Raw genomic sequence first — 21,732 nt, 5'->3', positions numbered from 1 at the left:
TTTCCTGAACATTTGTAATGTAATATTTTGTACATATAAGAGTAGATCTAATATATACTTGTAGTTTGAAGAAAAAGAATAAGATACCTCCCTGCTCCCACTCAACTAAACAAGTAGTGCATTTATTGATGCTTTTGAAGCCTCTGTGAGTCCTCCACGATCACATTTCCCCTTTTCCCTGATAGAAGTAACCATTCTGATTTTGGCTTCTTTTGGCTTCTCATTCTCTTTTCTTTTTTCTTTCTAGTTTTGCCATATATATATTATTTAGTTTTGAATATTTTATAAATGGAATCAAACTGACTTCATCCTTCTTTAATTTGTTCTTTTAAATAAGCACTATGCTTGTGAGCATTTTAGTTGTTGCGTAGTATCCTATTGTGTGAATATATATAGCTCTATCCGTTCTCTTGATGGACAATTGAGTGGTTTCCAGTTTTTGACTGCTACAAACATTAGTGCTATGGACATTCTTGTTCTTATCTCCTGGTGCACATGAGCAAGAGTTCCTCTAGGATATATTCTTTGGAATGGAATTGCCAGGTCATAGTATCTTCAACTTTACTAGGTAATACCTCATTAACTATTTTTTGCTTAGTTCAAAAGGGCTAGGGTTGCCAGATTTAGCAAATAAAAATACAGGACACTCAGTTAAATCTGAATTTCACATAAACAACAAATAGCTTTTTGGTATAACTATGGCCCATGCAAAATTTATATTTCATCTAGCAACCCTAACGAGGTCAGGAAACTTTACCAAATCACAAACATTGACCAATGAAGGGTGGGGGAGGTGGGGTGGAGTGGAGTATTTGGCCCTTCCTTCCTTTGCTAGAGTGGCCAACCCAGTTGTTTACCAACAGGTTGGCTCGGGGGGCTCAAGTGCTTGCTAACCAGCTATGTGGGCAAGTGATCGGCTCAAGAAATATGTATTCAGCATCAACTGTATGCCAGGCAGGTGCTAGATGTTAGGAATACAATTGTAAACATGACAGACAAGGTCCTTGCCCTCCCTAGGCTTTTAGCCAAGGCGGGGAAATGGAGGACAGTAAGGCAATGATCTATGTACTATGGGAGCAGTGGTGTGCTGGTGAGGAAGCCCTGATTGGCAGCTTTTGCTGACTTTGGAGTTGTAAATACTCTTACGGTGGCTGATTTCAAGCTACCAAAGTGACATCATTGAACTCTGAGCTGGGGAGAGGTGTATACAATCTGCTCTCTGGGCAGTGTGAACTGGCTCCAGCACTCCACTGTATGGGAGAGTACTTAGGACACTTCATCCAGTCTCTGGGCTCATTTCTGGTTGGTTTGGGGGAAAGGGGCTTAGGCATTAATTATTTTCTCAAATTGAGAAGGAATCAAATGTTGAGGTATAAAATGCATTTATTATACGTATAATATTGGATGCTTTGTAAATATTTTTTCTATGGTATATAAATTGAAAAGAGTCTAATAAACATAGTTGTAAATTATGATCAGCCTATAGATCAGGGCTCATATCTCCCCTTTTGTATATGACCTTCTGTCAGGAGACCCTTGAAGCCCTCTTCTCCTGCGTTGTTCCCTCATCTGTATCCCAGCTCATTGATCCTCATCATTCATTCATTCCACAATGACAGAGCCCTTGGTCTGTGCCAGGCACTGTACTAGGGGCTTGAGTCTGTACTCATGGAGCACTCAATTCACAGAAAGAACATTCTCCCCAGTCTCTTCCCAATTCTTTCTAGGCAGGTTTACTACATTCTGCTTTTACTTGCTCAGTTCACTTCTGTGTTTTCCTGCTGGCTTTCCCTCTGGGAATATTTCCCCAAGGAAGCTTGCCAAAAACCCCCTCCTAATTATCTTTTCTTGAGATTTCTTCTCCCCCATAGAGTGGCAGGTGTTCCCTTCTGTCTGAATCTGGACTCTCTTGACTTTTCTGTATCTTTTCCTATTGTGCAAGCTATCACTCTAGCCCCATCTATCTCTCTACCAAACGTTTTTTGAATTCCTGTGTACTAGCCGATGTGCAAGGTGTGGAGGAGCCTCTACTTACCATTTAAAAGTTTTCATTTATCAAAATCATTTTATAAAATTATATATTTACACAATTTGTGTCCAGGCCCTTTTTATGCTTAAATTTCTTAATAAATACATGGTTTATTGTACAAAATTTGAAAGGTGTAATGGAGGAAAGAATAATTATGTAATTTCACAACCCAAGGCTAGCCGTTAACTTTTTAGGGTGCATCCTTGCAGTCATTTATTATGCATACTTACAAATCAGGATCATACACACTTATTTTCACTTATTATAGTGTGAAAATTTTATCATCTTTTTCAGTATTCTTTGAAGACATGATTTTAAATGACATGACATTCCATTTTCAGGCTATGCCACGGTTTATTTAATTAGCTCCCTATTGCTGGCAGTAGCCTCTTTATAAGTATGTCAGTGTTGACTATCTTTATCGTAAGCTACAAGAAAGCAGGAATCAATCATTTAATTGTCCTTCCTAGGAAGCACTCATACCAAAAAGTTATCTAAAGTAATTGGATTATGTATATGCTGTGATCCTTTGGTTACCATTTAAAATGAAAGGAGTCAGTCTGCATAAAATGTAACCCGGGTTGGAATAAAGGTAACCTGAAGCTCTGGAGACAGTTGGGAGGAAGATAACCAGAACATAACCGACCATCAGATCTCTTTGGTTGAGTTTTGTTTACTACTCTTGAGAGGAGCTAAGCTCTGTATAAAGTCTGGGAATTGGTAGGGGCTTTAGAAATCACCTGGTGACTCGAACTTCTTTTTCATAGATGAGGAAATTGAATCAGGAAGGATTGTTACCTGCTGAGACTAATACCCAGGTTTCTTGACTTCCTTCCTGTCTTATGCTCTTTTCACCACAGTCAGCTGACTAAGCTTTCTCTGAAAATACAGAAAAGGCATACGTTTATCTACATGTTGTAATAGGAACTGTTTCCCCTTAGAGTGCATGTACTTTGGTATAAAAATCTAATGGTAAGGACCTAGGTATGTATCTGTGGGAGATCAAGATTTGGCCACCCTGAAATATATCTCTTTACCTTGATTGTTTTCTCTGAGGCACATTTGACCTCCCCCACTAACTGCCTAAAGAATTTGACAAGGTGGCTCCTTCCTGGAACAGATCTTCTATCATGATGGCTGTAATGATAATGTAAAATAGATGTTACAATGGGAGGGGCACCAAGCCCCTTTTATCAAAAAACTCTCTCTCTCCCTGACCACATTATCTATAGATGACCCTGAAAAGAATTGTCTTCTTGCCCTCTGAAGTCCCAGACAACTCCCCACCCCCCACACCTTCCTTGCCTTTAGCTATAATACTTAAGCAAGCAGCTTAGACAGAGGGACGAGTTGCTCATTTCTGAGTTTCTCCCATGTATACATGTTATTAAACTTGGTATTATTTTCTCCTGCTAACCTGTCTTGTTGATTATTTGGCCAGCCATAAGAACCTTAAGGGTAAGGGCAGAGGGGGATTCTCCCTCTCTCCCCACATAGCCAGGAGAAAGGAAAGCACATGTCCACACAAAGACTTGTACATGAATGTTGATAGTGGCATTAGTCATAATAGCCACAAAGTGTAAATGATACAAATTTCCATCAACAGGTGAATGGTTAAAGAGCGTGGTATATTCATACAATGGAATAAATACCTAGCAATAAAAAGAAATGAACTATTGATAAATGCAAAAATGTAGATGAATCTCAAAATAATTATGTTGAGTAAAAGAAGCCAGACAAGAGTACAAATGGTATGATTCCATTTATCTAAAATTCTGGAAAATGCAAACTAATTTAAGTGACAGAAAGCAGATCTGTGGTTACTTGGGGATGGGAGTGGAGTGGAAGAGGAACCTCAAAGGGATAGAGGAAACGTTGGAGGCTGATGGATATATTATCTTGATTGTACAAATGGTTTCAGGGTTGTATACATGCCAAAACTCAAGTTGTACATTTTAAATATGTGCAGTTTGTGTCAATTATACTTCAACAGAGTTGTATATAATTTGTGAGATCTACCTCAAGTTTGAAAAGCAGATCATGACTAAAAACTCACTGAAGAACCTGAAGCATAGGAAAACTAAAATTACTTCTGGAGATAAACGACAACGAAGGCTCTATTCTAGTATGATAGTTTATCTGAACAAAACATTACTATGAGAAATGCAAAGTCATAAAAATAAAAAATAGAAATGACATTTTTGTCCCCCTGGTAATCATGCCATTTCCTCATGCTTGTACAGTTGCTGTATATCATAATCTTTTTAGTGTTCTATTCAATTTGGTTTTTTAAGGAGAGTAATAACCTTGTATTTTTCCTAAACTATTAGACTGCTCTTTTATGTACAAGATGTCCAATCCCTGGTATGTCTGTACGTGTGTGGGTGTGTAGAAAGCTACATTGTATCTATTAACTTAAGCAACTGCTGTAATCTGCTTTGGGATTTTGTAGTCAGGACTCAGCAGCAGCACTGGAAACAAATTGGAACTTTCTAGAAACCATATCCTCTTTTACTAGTTTTCCTAAATATATGAATCCAGTAATCAAATTTTTCTATTTAGATTTTCCACTTACTGTTTTAAAACAAAGAACTGCTAATACAGTGCACAACACCGGTAAAGATTCTCTCTTTTTAGAAAACATTCATAAAGTTTTATTTCCACCTCCCGCCCCCAACTTATTTTCTTAGCTTTTATTCGGTAATCACTCCCATTCCGCAGACAGGGAGACGCACACAGGTTTTTTTTGCACAGCACAGAGGAGTAAGAAAAAAACCACTCGCAACTTTTCAGTTCCATTTTGAGAAACGATCACATCGAACTCCTGAGAAACGACAGCCCAGCGAGAGCAGAAGCATTTCTCCGCAGGCTGGGTGTGGGTCGGGAGCCAAGCGCGCTTCCGCGGGAGAGGGGGTCAGGTGGCAGCGGAGCGGGAACGGGAGCCGGAGCGCCGCGGCGGGGGCGCGTGCGGGGCGCGCCTCCCTCCGGCCGGCGCGGGGAGGCCGCCCCCGCGCATGCCAATCCACCGGCCCGGGGCTCCCGCGCCGCGCTGCGATCCCCGGGTGCGCCAGGGGCGCCGGCGGCCGCGTCACCTCCCTCGCGCGCTCGCTCCTCCCCACCCCGCCCCCAACCCCTGGCAGGTCCCTCCCCCATGCCTGCCCCCGCGGCCGCCGCCGCCGCTACCGGAGGCGCAGGAGCCTCGCGATAGTGTTTGCACAGGCGGCGCGTGACGCCGTCGCCGCCTGTAACTGATGCAGAGGTTACCCCGCCGCCTCAGCCGCCACCCACCGCCCGCCGCCGCCACCCGGGCGACGCCGGGGGCCGACGCACTGCAGAGGTGCCGGCAGGTTCCGCCCGCGGAAGTCTCCTCGGCCGGCGCAGCCCGCGCTCCGCCCGCGCTTCGACCCCGGCGGGCGCCCCCTCGACGCCTCCGCCGCCGCGCTCTTTCCCTCCGCCTCTTCCCCGGCGCGCCCGCCTGCTCCCTCGCTTCTCCCCCTTTTCCTCCTCCCCGTCCCCTCTCCTCCCCTCACCTCTTCCCTCCCCACCTCCCCCCTTCTCGGTTTCCTCCCCCATCCCCTTGACTCTTCCCTCCCTGCCCTCGCTCTCTCGCTCGCCCTCAGCGCGGCCCCCGCCATGACGGAGGCGGGTGCCGGTGCCGTTGCCGCTGCTGCCGTCGCAGGGGGGGAGTCGTGTTCTCAGAAAGTAGCTTGATGAGTGTCCAAAGTAGCAGTGGAAGTTTGGAGGGGCCGCCATCTTGGTCCCAGCTCTCCACGTCTCCAACCCCGGGCTCGGCGGCGGCGGCCAGGTCCCTGCTGAATCACACGCCGCCATCCGGGAGGCCCAGGGAAGGTAAGCGCCGTCGCGCCCGCGCCCGCTCGCGGGCCTCTCCTCCCGCGCCGCGACCCCCGCTCCTCGCGGGTCTTCTCTCCCCGACCCCGGGGTGGGGGATGGTGGCGAGGTGGACGCGAGGCCGCCGGGCTCCGGGGAGGTAGTGCGCTGGCTCTGGGTGGCGGTTCGCGGGTGGCGGAGGTGACGGACGAGGGGGTGCGCGCTGGAGGGGACGGGGCGAGGCGCGGCACACAGACTCGCCTGGATACCTAAGAGCCAGTTCTGCTAGGGTGGGAAGCCTCCCCCGGGACGCGAGCCCCTTTCTGCTCCATTTGCTAGTACACTCGGTACTCTTAACCTCCTGGCCTCTGGTCTCTGGTGGGTTTTCCCTCCCGTTGAAGCATTCATCCTCGAGCCCCCTCCCCTTCCCTCGCGCACTCCTCCCATAGAGGCGGTCCCCGCTCTGCAAGCTCTGCTGCCCGGGACCTGGAGGATGCCCCTCGCTTGCGAGGTCCCTGCCCATTGGGGAGCGCCGCTCAAATGATCAGAGCCGACCTTTATCCCCTGCCTGGCCCCCTAGAGCAATTTAAGCGACAGACTGACTCGTGGGCTGGCTTTTTAAACCACCCCTCCAGATGGTTGCAACTTTCTCTCCTTCGCCATCACCTCCTGCGTGTTTGTGCGTTCTCTCTCTACGGCAAGTAGGCTACTGTTCTTCTCTGACAGAGCCGTGGGTTTTGTGGGAAATATCTGCGTAAAGCTTACTGCAAACACGCACCAGATCGGTTACAATTGTTTTCTAAGTTTTCCGGCTTCTTGCATGCCAGTGTGCTGCCACCAGATGTAGCAGTTACACAGCCAGTGAGACACCGGAGTGCTTTTGACTAAAATTTCAACTTACTGTATTTAACTTTAAGTATATGACATAAAATGAAATTTGAGAGAACACGCATTTATGGGGGAAGAATAAATGTGCGTGGAATCGCATTTAACACTCTTTTGTCTGGAAAACGTTTAGCAGTATTCATCAGCAATTGGTAAATGGGTTGTTCACCCCTAGTTGTGTCACGCAAGGAGATTGTAGCCACATTTTCAAAAAAACGCCTGGAAGTCTAGTGAATAGTGAATAGTCTAGTGAATCCTGTAATCAAAAGCTTTGACTTATGTAGGAATTGGTAGGATTAATTATTTTGAAAATATCTGTCAATATTTACTACTTAGAGCCTTGACAATTGTTAATCAAGTGTTTTGTGCCCTGAATCCAGTGGTTCAGGCATAGCATTCTTTGTCATTTTGTTCCTGTGAGCATGTGTGAAAGTGACAATAGGCTCAAAGATTGGCGTGAATTTGCTCTAGAAAATTCATGGAAAGGTTTGATTTATGGCATCCATTAAACATACTGAATACATTGACAGACATTTTCCCCTTTCCTTGTCACCCCCAACACTGAGTTCGGATTATTAGAAAATAAAAGTTTATTTATTGACTAACTCAAATTTAGTACATTTGGTGATTTTTCTTTTTGCACTTGAAAATTTGTAAATATTCTAAAATCTATTTTTGTAAATAGAGCAATTGGTGTTTTTATCGTGCTTTTACTTTTGTCTGTAATTTCGTTAATATGCTTAATGATAGTGTTATGAATGATGGTAGATGATGGTCTTGGGAAAGACTGTCTTATTTTCTGTTTTTGTTTTTGTTTTTTTTTTTCTGTCAGGACCTTTTTTTCATTCATTTCTCAAATATTTATTGAGCCATTTCTGTGAGCCAGGCGCTGTACTAAATACTTAGGACATAGTGTTGAATCGTTCATCAGTAACGTATATTATCAATATTAGTAATTTTGGACCTGCAAAATCTAGGTTGAGAGTTCTGAGGTTGCTTCAACTCTAGTTAAAAAACTTCTCTGCTATTCTATACTTTTCCTGATGTTTGAAAATTTTGTGGGGTTGGGATAATTTATCTTGTACTTTCAAATAACCAGAATTTTTTCCAGCAGTTTAGATTAGAATAGATTGTTATGTAACCTAGACTCTGGTGAGTCTCCATTAATTAATGAAATAACAAGGCATGCTTTTGTGCAAGTTATACTTCACACCAACTACCTGAATGGCCATAATGGTATATTTCTTTTTGACCAATCAGCATGTAAGTTAAAACTGTGTTAATCCTCTCTGGGGTTATGTATTCATCTTGAAGCTATAGTCTTAGATTTCACTAATGCCAGCAGAAATTGTATATATGAAGTCCCAGGTATCAAAATGGAGATGTTTTCTATTGAGATGTTTCTATTTCTGTTTATTTTATCAAGTCTTGAGCATCATTTCCAGGTGTGCACGTTAGTATATTGTATAAATTGATGTAAACTGAGAGAGCTTTTGGCTTCTGGTGACTGCTAGTAAGAACCGTTAATATTAATTAAACTTGAATATATGTATCAAGGAGAGAACAAGCTTTGTTTCTTGAAAAATTGAGCCAATATAATGTAAGAAAATTTTAAACTTAAAAGAGATACACATATGTATATGTACATTTATAAAGATTGTATATGTGATGCACTCTTTTTTTTTTTGGTGAGGAAGATTGTCCCTGAGCTAACATGTGTGCCAGTCTTCCTCTGTTGTGTATATGGGATGCCACCACAGCATGGCTTGATGAGTGGTGCTTAGGTCAGTGCCCAGGATGCAAACCCTGGGCGGCTGAAGCAGAGTGTGCGAACTTAAACATTGTGCCACTGGGCCAGCCCCTGTGATTTACTCCTTTTAAGTAAACTTTACTTTGAAAAATTTTTTTCAAAGATGTGCCATAAGTATCTGCGAAAATTATTTTGAAGTTTTGATACATTGAAAACCAAAAATCTAGGATTATAATCTGATTATTTTTAATGCTCTGTATTTTGGCTTTCTTCCTCCCTTTCTCACCCTATTCTCATTATCGTATTACTAGTTCTACTTGATTACAAATAAAATATGCATTTAACTATTATAAGATTTAGCAATTTATTAGAATTTAGGAATTTATATGATATAGTGTAGATTACTTTTTTCCCTGGGGGTCCCAAAGCTTTTCCTTTATCAGTCTTGAAGTTTTCTGAGAGGTGCTCAGCAATGTAGCTCTGGATTTCATGTTGTATCTTTTAAACCTGTAGTCTCTGTCCCATTTTATCTCAATAATCCTGTGATTAAGGAGGTGGGAAGTTAAGAAATTAAGTACATTTTCAAATAAAGATCACTTTTGCTTTGTTGAGGCCTAGGAACTTAGTGTCATAGTGGCTAGATGAGCAGATGGGTATCAGTAAGTGGATACTTTTGAATGGTTTATTGCTAAGAGTCAAATTAATGATTATGCAAAAGACTTGGATTTTCTTTTCTGTTCCTTCTTACCAGATATGAATAATTTGCTTTACTTTTATGTAAAAAGTGAAAGTAGTTTGGTTAGAAAGATAATATCACAGTATAACTAAACTGTTACTCTCTGTTTCCATATTTACAGACTGCATCCTTTAGATAGAAGAATTAAAGTATTTGACTCCAGGTGGTTGAGTAATACCTGTAGGGAGCTGTTAAAAATAAAGCTGTGCCAGATGGCCCTTTAATTTCTTGAAGTCAGTAGCTGGGGAAGGACAGGGTTGAATGTTGAAGGATTCTAGCTCATGAATAGATTTGTGGTAGGTGCCTCATTTACGGAGGCACATTTCCATAGTAGAGAGAGAGAGAAAAAAAAGAAACCCAGGATACGTAGAGGTCTGGGAACCTGCCCCTGAGAAATAGGCTGTGCTTTAGCCTTTGGTCTCAGGACCCCTTTACTCCCTTAAAAATTATTGAGGATTCTAAAGAGATTTTGTTTATGTGTGTTGTCTATTGATATTTACTATATTAAGAATGAAATAGTTTAAAAAATATTTATCTAAAAATAACAATAATAGCTGATTATATGCTAATAAATTTCTTAATGAAGAATAAATATTTTAAAACAAAAATTTCAGTGAGACTAGTGGCATTGTTTTATATTTTTACAAAATCACTTTAATTTCTGGCTTAGTAGAAGACAGCTGGATTTTGTCTCTGCTTTCAGTCTGTTGTGATATGTTTTGATTGAGGTATGTGAAGAGAATCCAGCTTCACATAGATATGTAGTTGGGAAAGGAGGAGTATTTTAAGAACCTTTTTAGAAATTGTACATATTCTTCTTTGATATTATACCAAAACTTGACAAGTGGCAGTTTTTTTTAAAGGTTCCTTGCTATGTGGAAGTACATTGTATTCCAGAAGCATCTCCAGGACCCACAAGAAATCTGTGGACCATCCATTTAGCCTAAAAAAGAGACTACTTAAAGGGTGAGGAACATGATAGTCAAAAACATAAATAGAAGAGAGAATACAGCCATAAGTCACTTAACGACAGGGATGCTTTCTGCGAAATTTGTCAGTGGACAATTTAGTTATTGTTCAAACATCATAGAGTGTTCTGAAGGAGAGCAAAATTTGCCACCCCAAAATGTGTCTCTTTAACATGAGGATTATTTTAGGCTGGTTATTTTTAACAAGCAAAAGACTCAGAAAGTTTTTCTTATTACCTCCCCCTTAACTGCCTAAAAGGATCCAGATTAAAAAAACCTGTCTCAGGAAGCAAGCTATCACCTTAGCATAACATGAGTTAGGTGGTAGACAGGGAGTAACCTAGAAAAGCGTATTTTGGGGCTCCCTCTGTGTTCTTCTGTTTCTTTGTGGCCAAACACTTGTTATCCAAACGTTTGCTTTTTTCCTCATACCTGTGAGTTGTCTTCCTTTCCTTTCAAGTCGTTGATTCTCCCAGCCCCAGCATCATCTTTTGTCTTTAGCTGAGGATGATGTTTAAGGTGGGGGCTTTGACCATTTTGGTGAGTTACTCAGTTTTCTTGGGTTTCTCCCGTGTATACATGTTATTAAACTTGTTTTTTTCCTGTTAATCTGTGTCTTGTCACTTTAAGTCTTAGACCAGCCAGAACCTAGAAGGGTAGAGGAAAATTTCTTCCTCCCCTGCAGTACTTGCACAAACCTAAAAGGTAGAGCCTACTACACACCTAGGCTATATGGTATTAATCTTATAGGACCACCATCTTATATGCGGTCTCTTGTTGACCAAAATATCATTATGCAGCACATGATTGTAGATATATTCTGCTATTTTAGACGGTAGACCAGCAAGTGAAAGTTAGGAAGGCATATATTGAATTCAGTATAATTTCCTGACAAGAATGAAAGAACTCTATAGGAACTAGGTTTGTCTAACAATGGAAAGTATTGCCTCTTGAAGTATTTAGCTGTAAGAATTTAAAGCAGACAACAGGGACATTTTTGGGGAAGGCAGAGATAAATTCTGTAGATTCTTATTTTGGGTGCTATTGGATTAAGTGACTTAAGGTCCCATCCAATTTAAAAATGTAAACAATCTGTGCTGCTTTGAAAATCCCTATATATAGTTAAACTGTACTTATATATCCATGAATGTTTTTGAATATTCTCTTAAGTCAGTAGTATGAAACTATTGTTAACTTTATTACTATTTTGCATTTTTATTGTGCTTTTCCTCTAAGGATTTTCCTGTATTTTCTGGAATCAACACTATTGGTCTTCCTGAAATCTTGCTAAATTCCCTATGAAATATAATAAGCTTTGAAGACATTTTAGGGCCTCAGCTGCTGCTTACGATACAGTTTAGTAGAGTTGTAATATATTTGGGCACTGAATTTTAGAATACTGTGGGGGGCTGATTTTCAATTTTGAAAGAGAAACTACCAACAGTCTGTATAGTCTTATTTATAATTTTTTATGTGATTTTAGAAGTAATATGCTTAGTCTGTTCTAATGGTTTTAAAGCTAAAGAGTCTGAAAAGAGGATACATGAAGGAAAAGTATTTAAATTGATCTCTCTTGAATTTAAAAATGCATATTAAGTATAACCAAGACATAAAATAAAATGAAGAATTTTAATTCTTATTCAGAGAAATATGCATATAATAGTTATCATTACCTATAACAATTCATTTTTTTTTTTTTTTTTTGAGGAAGATCAACCCTGAGCTAACATCTGCTAATCCTCCTCTTTTTGCTGAGGAAGGCTGGCCCTGGGCTAACATCCATGCCCATCTTCCTCCACTTTATATGGGACACCACCACAGCATGGCTTGACAAGCAGTGCGTTGGTGCGTGCCCGGGATCTGAACCAGGGAACCCCGGGCCGCCGCAGCTGAGTGCACGCACTTAACCGCTTGTGCCACCGGGCCGGCCCCAACAATTCATATTTTAATTTTATATGGAATGTAATCTCTTCTGTGAGTTGCATTGAAAGGTTAGATTTTAGGTGGTGGGAAGTTAAACATAAATTCCCATAACTTTCTTGAGGTCATCTTAATAAGTGTAGTAAGTGACACACAGCTTGAGACTTCATGTACTTGTTGCATTTGGATTTAAACCTCATTTTCTATAGAAGAGCCATAGGAATATTTTATTTAGTTTTATAAAATCCTTCATGCACGTTAATAATTTTCAAAAATCTTGGAGGAATAGTGTTATGAAGTAGGAGAAGCAGTATGGTACAGATGAGAAAGTACATTGATTGTAATTGGAATCCAAGTGTAGTCTATACTTTGCCATTAACTAGCTGTGTGACTTTGGGCAAGTTACTTATCTCTCTGCTTCAGTTTCATAAAATGAGAGTTATAGAGCTGAAAGGGACCTGGGAAGCAGTTGAGTCCAAACCGCTCGTTTTACAGGTAAGGGAACTTAGATAATCTGCCCAGGTTTTTACTGTAAGGGGGTTGAGACCAAAAGTCAGTGTTTTGACTCTTAACTTAGTGTTTTTTCCATTATACTTTGTGGCTTCTTTTCATCTGTAAAATGAGGGGGCTGGATTTGAGGCTTTCAGAGGTCTCTAATAGCTCAAAAATATTATTCTTTTGACATTAGTCATAATACAACTTACTGGAGGAAAGTTTGTAGCTTTTATTTATTGGTGAAGAAGTATTTCTTGAAGAAGCAGTGTGACCTTTTCAAGGTTATGTTTTGGTTTGTTAAACGAAGATAGTCATCTTCATCATTACCAAAAGATTTTTAAGTTAGTTTATGAGCATGGTAAGTATTCTATTGGGTAATCTTTTTTTTTAATGATCTACATTCTAAAACACTGTTATGAATATATTAAAAACTATGTAAATTACATACAAGTGTGGTGCTCTGAAGTGAAGTACCTAGTGATTGCTCCTCAGAAATTATTTCTGGAGTCTTTGCCCCTCCTTAAGTTAGATGCCTCTGTTCCTTAGTGTCCTATAGGATTGTTTATTTCATAGCACCTCCATCATGCCACCTTTTATTTTATTATAGTTTTATTTATGTTGCCTACTAGACAGAAAGGTCTTGAATTCAGAGGCTATGTTTTATTCATTTCCGTATTCTCAGTGCATAGTAGGATGTCCTCTATAGAGTTGGCACCCAAGAAAAAGTTTTGTTCAAGACTTAAATTTTCTTTAAAAAAAAAAACAAACAAAACTGAGTGATTATATAACTTAATATGCAATATTTCAGACTCAGGAAGATGCTTATTTTAGTAATTCTTAGTTATATTTTTAGAGCGTGATATGGGTAACAGTGACAATAATAGCTAAAATTTATTGTTTGCATGTGTTAATTCATTTAATTCTCATAACACTGTGAGGTAGATATGATTATTATTCTCATTTTACAGATGAGGAAACTGAAGCACAGAGAAGTGAAGAAACTTGACCACTGTGACGCAGAGTAGTAAATGTTAGGGTTGAGATTTGAACTAAGTCTGCATTTTAACTCCTAGGATATATTGCCTAAGATATGGAAATTAGGTTTTGGGCAATTTTTTAGTTGTTTTTCCTTAACAAATTTTAATTTACTAATCAGTCTTTTAGGCTCATTCAGTTTACCTCTGAACTTTCGTTAATTTTTTTGCATGACTTTTATATGTGTGAAGATAAGATTAAAAAAAAGACACATAAAAAACCCAAAACCAAACAACCCAATTTAGAAAGCTTTACCAGCTGTGAAAATCTTACATTTCATTATTCAGAAGTGTTTAGTCCTTTCATGGAAAATGTTAGAGATACATTAATGAAAAATCTTATTTTTATGTTTAATAATCTAAATTGAAATGTCATTTATCTTAATATTTTGGCCTCATGAGCCCACCACAGCCATAACAAATAAACATTAGAATTTGAACAAAGAGTTTTCCACTGTCAATACACGGGGAGTAGTCCACTTATTCTGGAGGCTGTGTAACCTGGTTCATAGTCTCTGAACAGAATTGAGATGATTTAGTGGCAGATCCTTGACTTATTCAGTATGGGTGGAGAAAAGAGTCTTGAAGCTCAGTCTGGCTCATGTATGAGAAGTATTTTTTGAAACACTGAAACAGTTAGTTTTAATTACTTTGTTACCTACAAAACAAATCCCTGGTAACAGGTATTACTTAGTAAATCTAATGAGAGAGATAATTTGAATGGGTTGATAGAAATTCAAAGCATGATATGGAAAGATATGCAGAGCTGTTCTAGGTGGTATGTTGTGAAACTTAAATCTTTTCAATGTGGCTTCATTATTAGGTATGAAATTTTGTGAATTTCAAGAAGACAAGTTATACTTGTATTTAAGTAAAAATGCTTATATTCTACAAAGATGCATTACAAAGCCAAATATGAGTGGTTTTGGGGGGATGACTTGTAGTATTCTTCATATGTATGGATTATTAAGCATTGGTTGTACTGATATATTTCTGCCTTTTTTAGAAACTAATTCAGGTAGAGAAAATGACAAACTTCTAGGTTTAAATTCTTAAGCTTTAACCAGGTACTTGCTGGTATTGTTAATGTGATACATTGTGTGATTTCATGATTCCACACTTGACACTATGTATGTATGTGCTTCCTATCTGATGATGAATATAGTGCCACTGGGGAAGGTCCTGGGGTTTGTGTGAAACCAATCAGATTCATCCTGTCTTTCCTGAGACCTGAGGCATGTTTCTTTTTTTTTTTTTCTTTTTTGATAAATAGTATGTGTTTGCTTCTTAAAAAAATAGTTTTTCCTTTTTCTGTATACAGATTTTTAAAAACATCAGTGTAATTATATGGTTTAGTCAACTTTGTATATTACTATTTTTTTATTTATTTAAAAATACATATGCTTATTAATGGTCGGCTCTGTTCTAGGCACTTTGTAAAGAGTAACTCATTTACTTCTAACAATTGTATGAAATAAGTACTATTATATCCCTATTTTACAGATGAGGAAATTGAGGCACAGAGAGGTTGAGTAACAGAGCCAGGATTCAGACTAGGCTCCTGAGTGCATGCTCCTATCAGTTACACTATTCTGGCAGTGTTATTCCATTGAATGGATGTACTATAATTTACTTAGTTAGCCATTCTTCTTTAGGTGGTGTATTTTGCTTACTCATGATGAAAACTTACCACAGACTTTGGTAAATTAAAAACGGAATTTATTGGTTCATGTCAGTGGGAATTGTATGTGTCTCAGAGGAGGATGGAATGGCTTTGGGAACGGTTTGGATCCAAATCTCAAATAATGTCATTGAGCCTCTTTGTCTCCATTTCTCGGTTCTCCTAGCCTCTTGCTTCTGGAGCCCCAGACACACACCTTTTAGCTTAGCAACCATGCTTGAAAGACAGCTTCTCATTCCTGATGCCTACATACCAGTTCTTGGTTGATGCTGATGTATTTTAATTGTCAGTTCCTTAACCAATCATTGGGACCTGGGAGATGAAGTACGACAAGGTAGCCATTATGGCTGTGAGTAGGGCGAGTTGGGGAACCCACAGAAAGCCACGATTGGCAGTCCCCTTAAAATCACACAGATTAGGTGAGTGGTAGTTTTCCTGAAAAACAACTTATTTATTTTTTGGCTTTTACAGATAATGATATAAAGAATATCTTTGAGTGGAAGCTTTTTTTTTTTTAAAGACGATTCCCAATGATGGAATTATCAAGGCAAAAAGTATAAAACGGTTTTAGGGCTTTTGATAAATGTTGCCTAATTATTATTTGAAGGATAGTACTTAGCTCATATGCCAGCAATGCATGAGATGGGCATGTATTTTTGAACCCGATAGGGTTCAACTCATCCTAGGAATTACTGGGCTTAAATATTATTAACACAATGCCTTGCGCTTAACCAACGAGTTGCAAACCTGACACTGAACATGTATCTAATCCATTTTATCAAATGTTTTCTTATATTTCCTCTGGGCATTTCTCACTCTCACTATTTTTAAAATTTTATTTTGTAGTTTTAAACAAGAAAACCAAAAGACTAATAAGTGGCAGCACGCTACAAGCTCTTGGCCCCTACTTGTCTTTTCCCCCTAGTGTCTCCTACTTCCCTGACCTAGTTGACAGCATTATACTTAGCTTTTGGATACTGATACCATATGTTAAAAGTATTATTATGTAGAAAGTTAGTGTAACATAAGTAATAGTTATAAGCACACATTTGTTAGACCTGGGTACAAGTTTGGGTTTTGCCACTTACTGTAACTTAAGTTACGTAACCTCTCAATGCCTCATCTGTAGATTTTCTTGATTGTAGGATGGGATGGTAATAGTAACTACTTCACAAGGTTGTGAGAATTAAATGAGAAATTCGGGGCACATTAACCAGTCAGTATGTGTTGTCTACAACTATTACTATTATATGTAGATATAATGATGCTTTAGAATTTAAATTTTTTCTTCTTTGTTTAAGTGGGAAGAAAGGGAACAAATACGATTTGGATAAAGGTCCCTTATGGCCAGAGCACGCTTGACTTACATGGATTGTCTCCCTGGCCTGTTGAAGAATTCTAGCTGAGTTGTGTCTGACAGAGGCAGATTTCAAATGATTGCTGCCTTCCTCGTTTTAGTTCTTGTAATTTTCTGTGGCTTGAGAATTGATCAAATTTATGAGACGTGCTTATAACGCTTAAGCAAGCTTCAGGCACTAGATTTGGATTAGTGTAGCTTTATCTTTGATATGCACAAATAGACTTTAAAGCACTGCATTGAAAGAGGCCTGCCTTGTGTTTTTGTGTTCTTATTTGTACCAAGGAGAATGCTTTATGTGCACTAGGTGCTTAATAATATGTGTTTACTAGTGGGTGTGTAGACAGTGTAGCATAGGGGTTAGGATTGTGGGCCTACTATAGATAGACCTGCATTTGTGTTCTCTCTCTGTCGCTTCTGAGCTGTGTGACCTTGGGCAAGTTACTTGCTGCTGCTGCTGTTATTGTTTGTGTGTATGTGTTTGTATATTGGTGAATTTTTTCTTTTGAGAAGAAAGGCAGGGACAAAAACACGAGCTCATATTAGAGGGTCGTTGAAAAGTAACTTTAGGCTACATTCCGTCTTCTGTACATGTTCCCATATTGCAGTTTTCATCATTATCTTTTAAATGAATGTGTACTAACTTTAGTTGATACGTACACTAAAACTTAATCATAATTGTTAGTCTCATTTCTTTTTACTATATAATGTCGCATTTATTATGCATATAATCATTTTTTTTCCTTTGAATTACTTCTTTGGTATACATTTCAAGGATTTGGTTTACTGAGCAAAAGGGGATGAATATTTTTATGTCATTTAATATGTATTGTCATTGTTTTCCCAATGAGGTAACTAGGATTTTTTTTTTTTTTAATTGATGTTTTAATGGTTTCTAACATTGTGAAATTTTGGGTTGTACATTTTTGTTTGTCCATCACCATATATATGACTCCCTTCACCCCTTGTGCCCACCCCCCACCCCCACTGCCCCTGGTAACCACAGTCCAGTTTTCTCTGTCCATGTGTTGGTTTATATTCCACATATGAGTGAGATCATACAGTGTTTGTCTTTCTCTTTCTGGCTTATTTCACTTAACATAATACGCTCCAGGCCCATCCATGTTGTTGCAAATGGGACGATTTTGCCTTTTTTTATGGCTGAGTAGTATTCCATTGTATATATACACCACATTTTCTTAATGCAATCGTCAGTCGAGGGACACTTAGGTTGCTTCCACTTCTTGGCTATGGTGAATAATGCTGCAATGAACATAGGGGTGCATAAGCCTCTTTGGATTGTTCATTTCAGGTGCGTTGGATAGATTCCCAGTAGTGGGATGGCTGGATCGTAGGGCATCTCTATTTTTAATTCTTTGAGGAATCTCCATACCGTTTTCCATAGAGGCTGCACCAATTTGCACTCCCACCAGCTGTGTATGAGGGTTCCTGTTTCTCCACATCCTCTCCAACATTTGTTGTTTTTTATCTTGGTGATTATAGCCATTCTAACAGGCGTGAGGTGGTATCTTAGTGTTGTTTTGATTTGCATTTCCCTGATGATTAGTGATGTTGAGCATCTTTTCATGTGCCTATTGGCCATCTGTATATCTTCCTTGGAGAAGTGTCTGTTCATTTCCTCTGCCCATTTTTTGATTGGGTTGTTTGTTTTTTTCTTGTTCAGTTGTGTGAGTTCTTTATATATTATGGAGATCAACCCCTTGTCAGATGTATGTTTTGCAAATATTCTCTCCCAGCTGGTTGGTTGTCTGTTCATCTTGATTCTGGTTTCATTTGTCTTATAAAAGCTCTTTAATCTGATAAAGTCCCACTTGTTTATTTTTTCTTTAGTTTCCCTAGTCTGGGTAGGCATGTCATCCAAAAAGATTCCTTTATGACCAATGTCAAATAGTGTGTTGCCTATATTTTCTTCTATGAGTTTTATAGTTTCAGGTCTCACCTTCAGGTCTTTGATCCATTTTGAGTTAATTTTTGTGAATGGCGATAGCACATGGTCCACTTTCATTCTTTTGCATGTGGCTGTCCAGTTTTCCCAACACCATTTATTGAAGAGACTTTCCTTTCTCCATTGCATGTTCTTAGCACCTTTGTCGAAAATCAGCTGTCCGTATATGTGTGGTTTTATTTCTGGGCTTTCAATTCTGTTCCATTGATCTATGTGTCTGTTTTTGTACCAGTACCATGCTGTTTTGATTACTATTGCTTTGTAGTATGTTTTGAAGTCAGGGATTGTGATGCCTCCTGCTTTGTTCTTTTTCTTTAGGATTTCTTTAGCTATTCGGAGTCTTTTGTTGCCCCATATAAATTTTAGTATTCTTTTTTCTATTTCTGTGAAGAATGTCATTGGGATTCTGATTGGGATTGCATTGAATCTGTAGATTGCTTTAGGTAATATAGACATTTTAACTATGTTTATTCTTCCAATCCACGTGCATGGGATATCTTTCCATTTCTTTATGTCATCATGGATTTCTTTCAATAATGTCTTGTAGTTCTCATTGTATAGGTCCTTCACTTCCTTGGTGTAAGATTTATTCCTAGGTATTTTATTCTTTTGGATGCAATTGTAAATGGTATTATCTTTTTGAGCTCTCTTTCTGTTAGTTCATTATTAGCATATAGAAATGCAATACTGATTTTTGTAGATTGATTTTGTACCCTGCAACTTTGCTGTAGTTGTTGATTGTTTCTAATAGTTTTCCAACAGATTCTTTAGGGTTTTCTATATATACAATCATGTCATCTGCAAATAGTGAGAGTTTCACTTCTTCGTTACCTATTTGGATTCCTTTTATTCCTTTTTCTTGCCTAATTGCTCTGGCCAAAACCTCCAGTACTATGTTGAACAGGAGTGGTGAGAGTGGGCAGCCCTGCCTCGTTCCTGTTCTCAGAGGAATGGCTTTCAGTCTTTCCCCGTTGAGTATGATGTTGGCTGTGGGTTTGTCATATATGGCCTTTATTATGTTGAGGTACTTTCCTTCTATTCCCATTTTATTGAGAGTTTTTATCATAAATGGATGTTGTATCTTGTCAAATGCCTTCTCTGCGTCTATTGAGATGATCATGTGGTTTTTATTCTTTGTTTTGTTGATGTGATGTATCACGTTGATTGATTTGCGGATGTTGAACCATCCCTGCGTCTCTGGTATAAATCCCACTTGATCATGGTGTATGATCTTTTTAATGTATTGTTGTATTCGGTTTGCCAATATTTTGTTGAGGATTTTTGCATCAATGTTCATCAGCGATATTGGCCTGTAATTTTCTTTCTTTGTATTGTCTTTGTCTGGTTTTGGTATCAGGGTGATGTTGGCCTCATAGAATGACTTAGGAAGTGTTCCATCTTCCTCTATTTTTTGGAATAGTTTGAGAAGGATGGGTATTAAATCTTCTTTGAATGTTTGGTAAAATTCACTGGAGAAGCCATCTGGTCCTGGACTTTTATTTTTTGGGAGGTTTTTGATTACTATTTCAATCTCTTTACTTGTTATTGGTCTATTCAGATTCTCCATTTCTTCTTGGTTCAATTTTGGGAGGTTGTATAAGTCTAAGAATTTATCCACTTCTTCTAGATTGTCCAATTTGTTGGCATATAATTTCTCATAGTATTCTCTTATAATCCTCTGTATTTCCATGGTATCCGTTGTAATTTCTCCTCTTTCATTTCTAATTTTATTTACTTGAGCCTTTTCTCTTTTTTTCTTAGTAAGCCTGGCTAAGGGTTTGTCGATTTTGTTTATCTTCTTGAAGAACCAACTCTTTGTTTCATTAATCCTTTCTACTGTTTTTTTAGTCTCAATTTCATTTATTTCTGCTCTGATTTTTATTATTTCTCTCCTTCTGCTGGCTTTGGGCTTTGTTTGTTCTTCTTTTTCTAGTTCTGTTAGGTGTAATTTAAGGTTGCCTATTAGGGCTGTTTCTTGTTAAGGTGGGCTTGTATCGCTATGAGTTTCCCTCTCAGGACCGCTTTTGCTGCATCCCATATGGTTTGATATGGCATGTTATCATTTTCGTTTGTTTCCAGATAGTTTTTGATTTCTCCTTTAATTTCATCAATGATCCATTGGTTGTTCAGTAGCATGTTGTTTAATCTCCACATTTTTGTCACTTTCCCAGTTTTTTTTTCATGGTTCATTTCCAGTTTCATAGCCTTATGGTCTGAAAAGATGCTTGTTATGATTTCAATCTTCTTAAATTTATTGAGGCTTGTTTTGTTTCCCAACATATGGTCTATCCTAGAGAATGTTCCATGCGCCCTTGAGAAGAATGTGTAGTCAGCTGTTTTTGGATGGAGTGCTCTGTATATGTCTACTAGGTCCATCTCGTCCAGTTTTTCATTAAAGTCTGTTATTGCTTCTCAGAGATGAACCAATTGTCAGAGCCTAAGAGTTTTATGGAAACCTTATTGGCATAGTTTATTCACTTAGCAAGTATTTTTGGAGCTAGAGCCTAGCACTGGAGAAACAAAGATACATAAGATACAGTCCCTGCCCCCTAGCAGCTGGGTCACAGTCTAGTGAGGAAGACTATAATTCATAACATGTAATTCATACTTTTAAGAAAACACCTGTGGGTCAGATAAAACGATCTGTGAGTTGCCGGTTTTCAACTTCTGATATAAACAGAAGAATTATAATATAGTTGTAGCATATACTATATTAAGGTGTTATAATATTCATTGATCATTTGGTTGCTAGACACAAACTTAAGCAAAACATTTATTATTAGAAGGAAGGGCTGGGTATCTCTTAGAACCCAGTTAAGCCTTGAGGAGACTGAATTAGAAACTGGAAATTCAAGAACTATGGTAGCACTATTCTCTTGTGGATCATAGAAGCAACGCTTTCCAGTGCTGCGAAGGAAAGTTCTCTAAAAAAGAAAAGAGGGAAGGGAGGAAATTGAATTTCTATCATAGTAGCGTGAACAAAGTGCTCCCTAGAGAAGAGAATTACACAATTTTTCTCCAGTTTAACTATTAAATGGTATCTTCTTTTTCAGTTGGTATGTCTTGATTGCTACTGTGATTGA

General features: G+C 38.8%; 1 protein-coding gene across 1 annotated transcript in view; it reads left to right on the top strand.

Annotated features, from left to right (window-relative positions):
• The first annotated feature begins 5,235 nt into the window (after positions 1–5,235).
• Positions 5,236–21,732, top strand: part of TLK1 (tousled like kinase 1) — a 156,121-nt gene continuing 139,624 nt past the window's right edge. The window contains exon 1 of the mRNA XM_004428200.3: positions 5,236–5,878. Within this exon, the coding sequence (XP_004428257.1) occupies positions 5,740–5,878 (139 nt within the window). The 5' untranslated portion in view covers positions 5,236–5,739. The remainder of the gene's footprint in view (positions 5,879–21,732) is intronic.

The sequence above is a fragment of the Ceratotherium simum genome, chromosome 9 (genome assembly GCF_057802395.1).
Source record: "Ceratotherium simum simum isolate JZ-2026a chromosome 9, ASM5780239v1, whole genome shotgun sequence".
In the NCBI taxonomy this organism is placed as follows: domain Eukaryota; kingdom Metazoa; phylum Chordata; class Mammalia; order Perissodactyla; family Rhinocerotidae; genus Ceratotherium; species Ceratotherium simum.
This window is presented reverse-complemented; position numbering and strand designations above follow the sequence as displayed.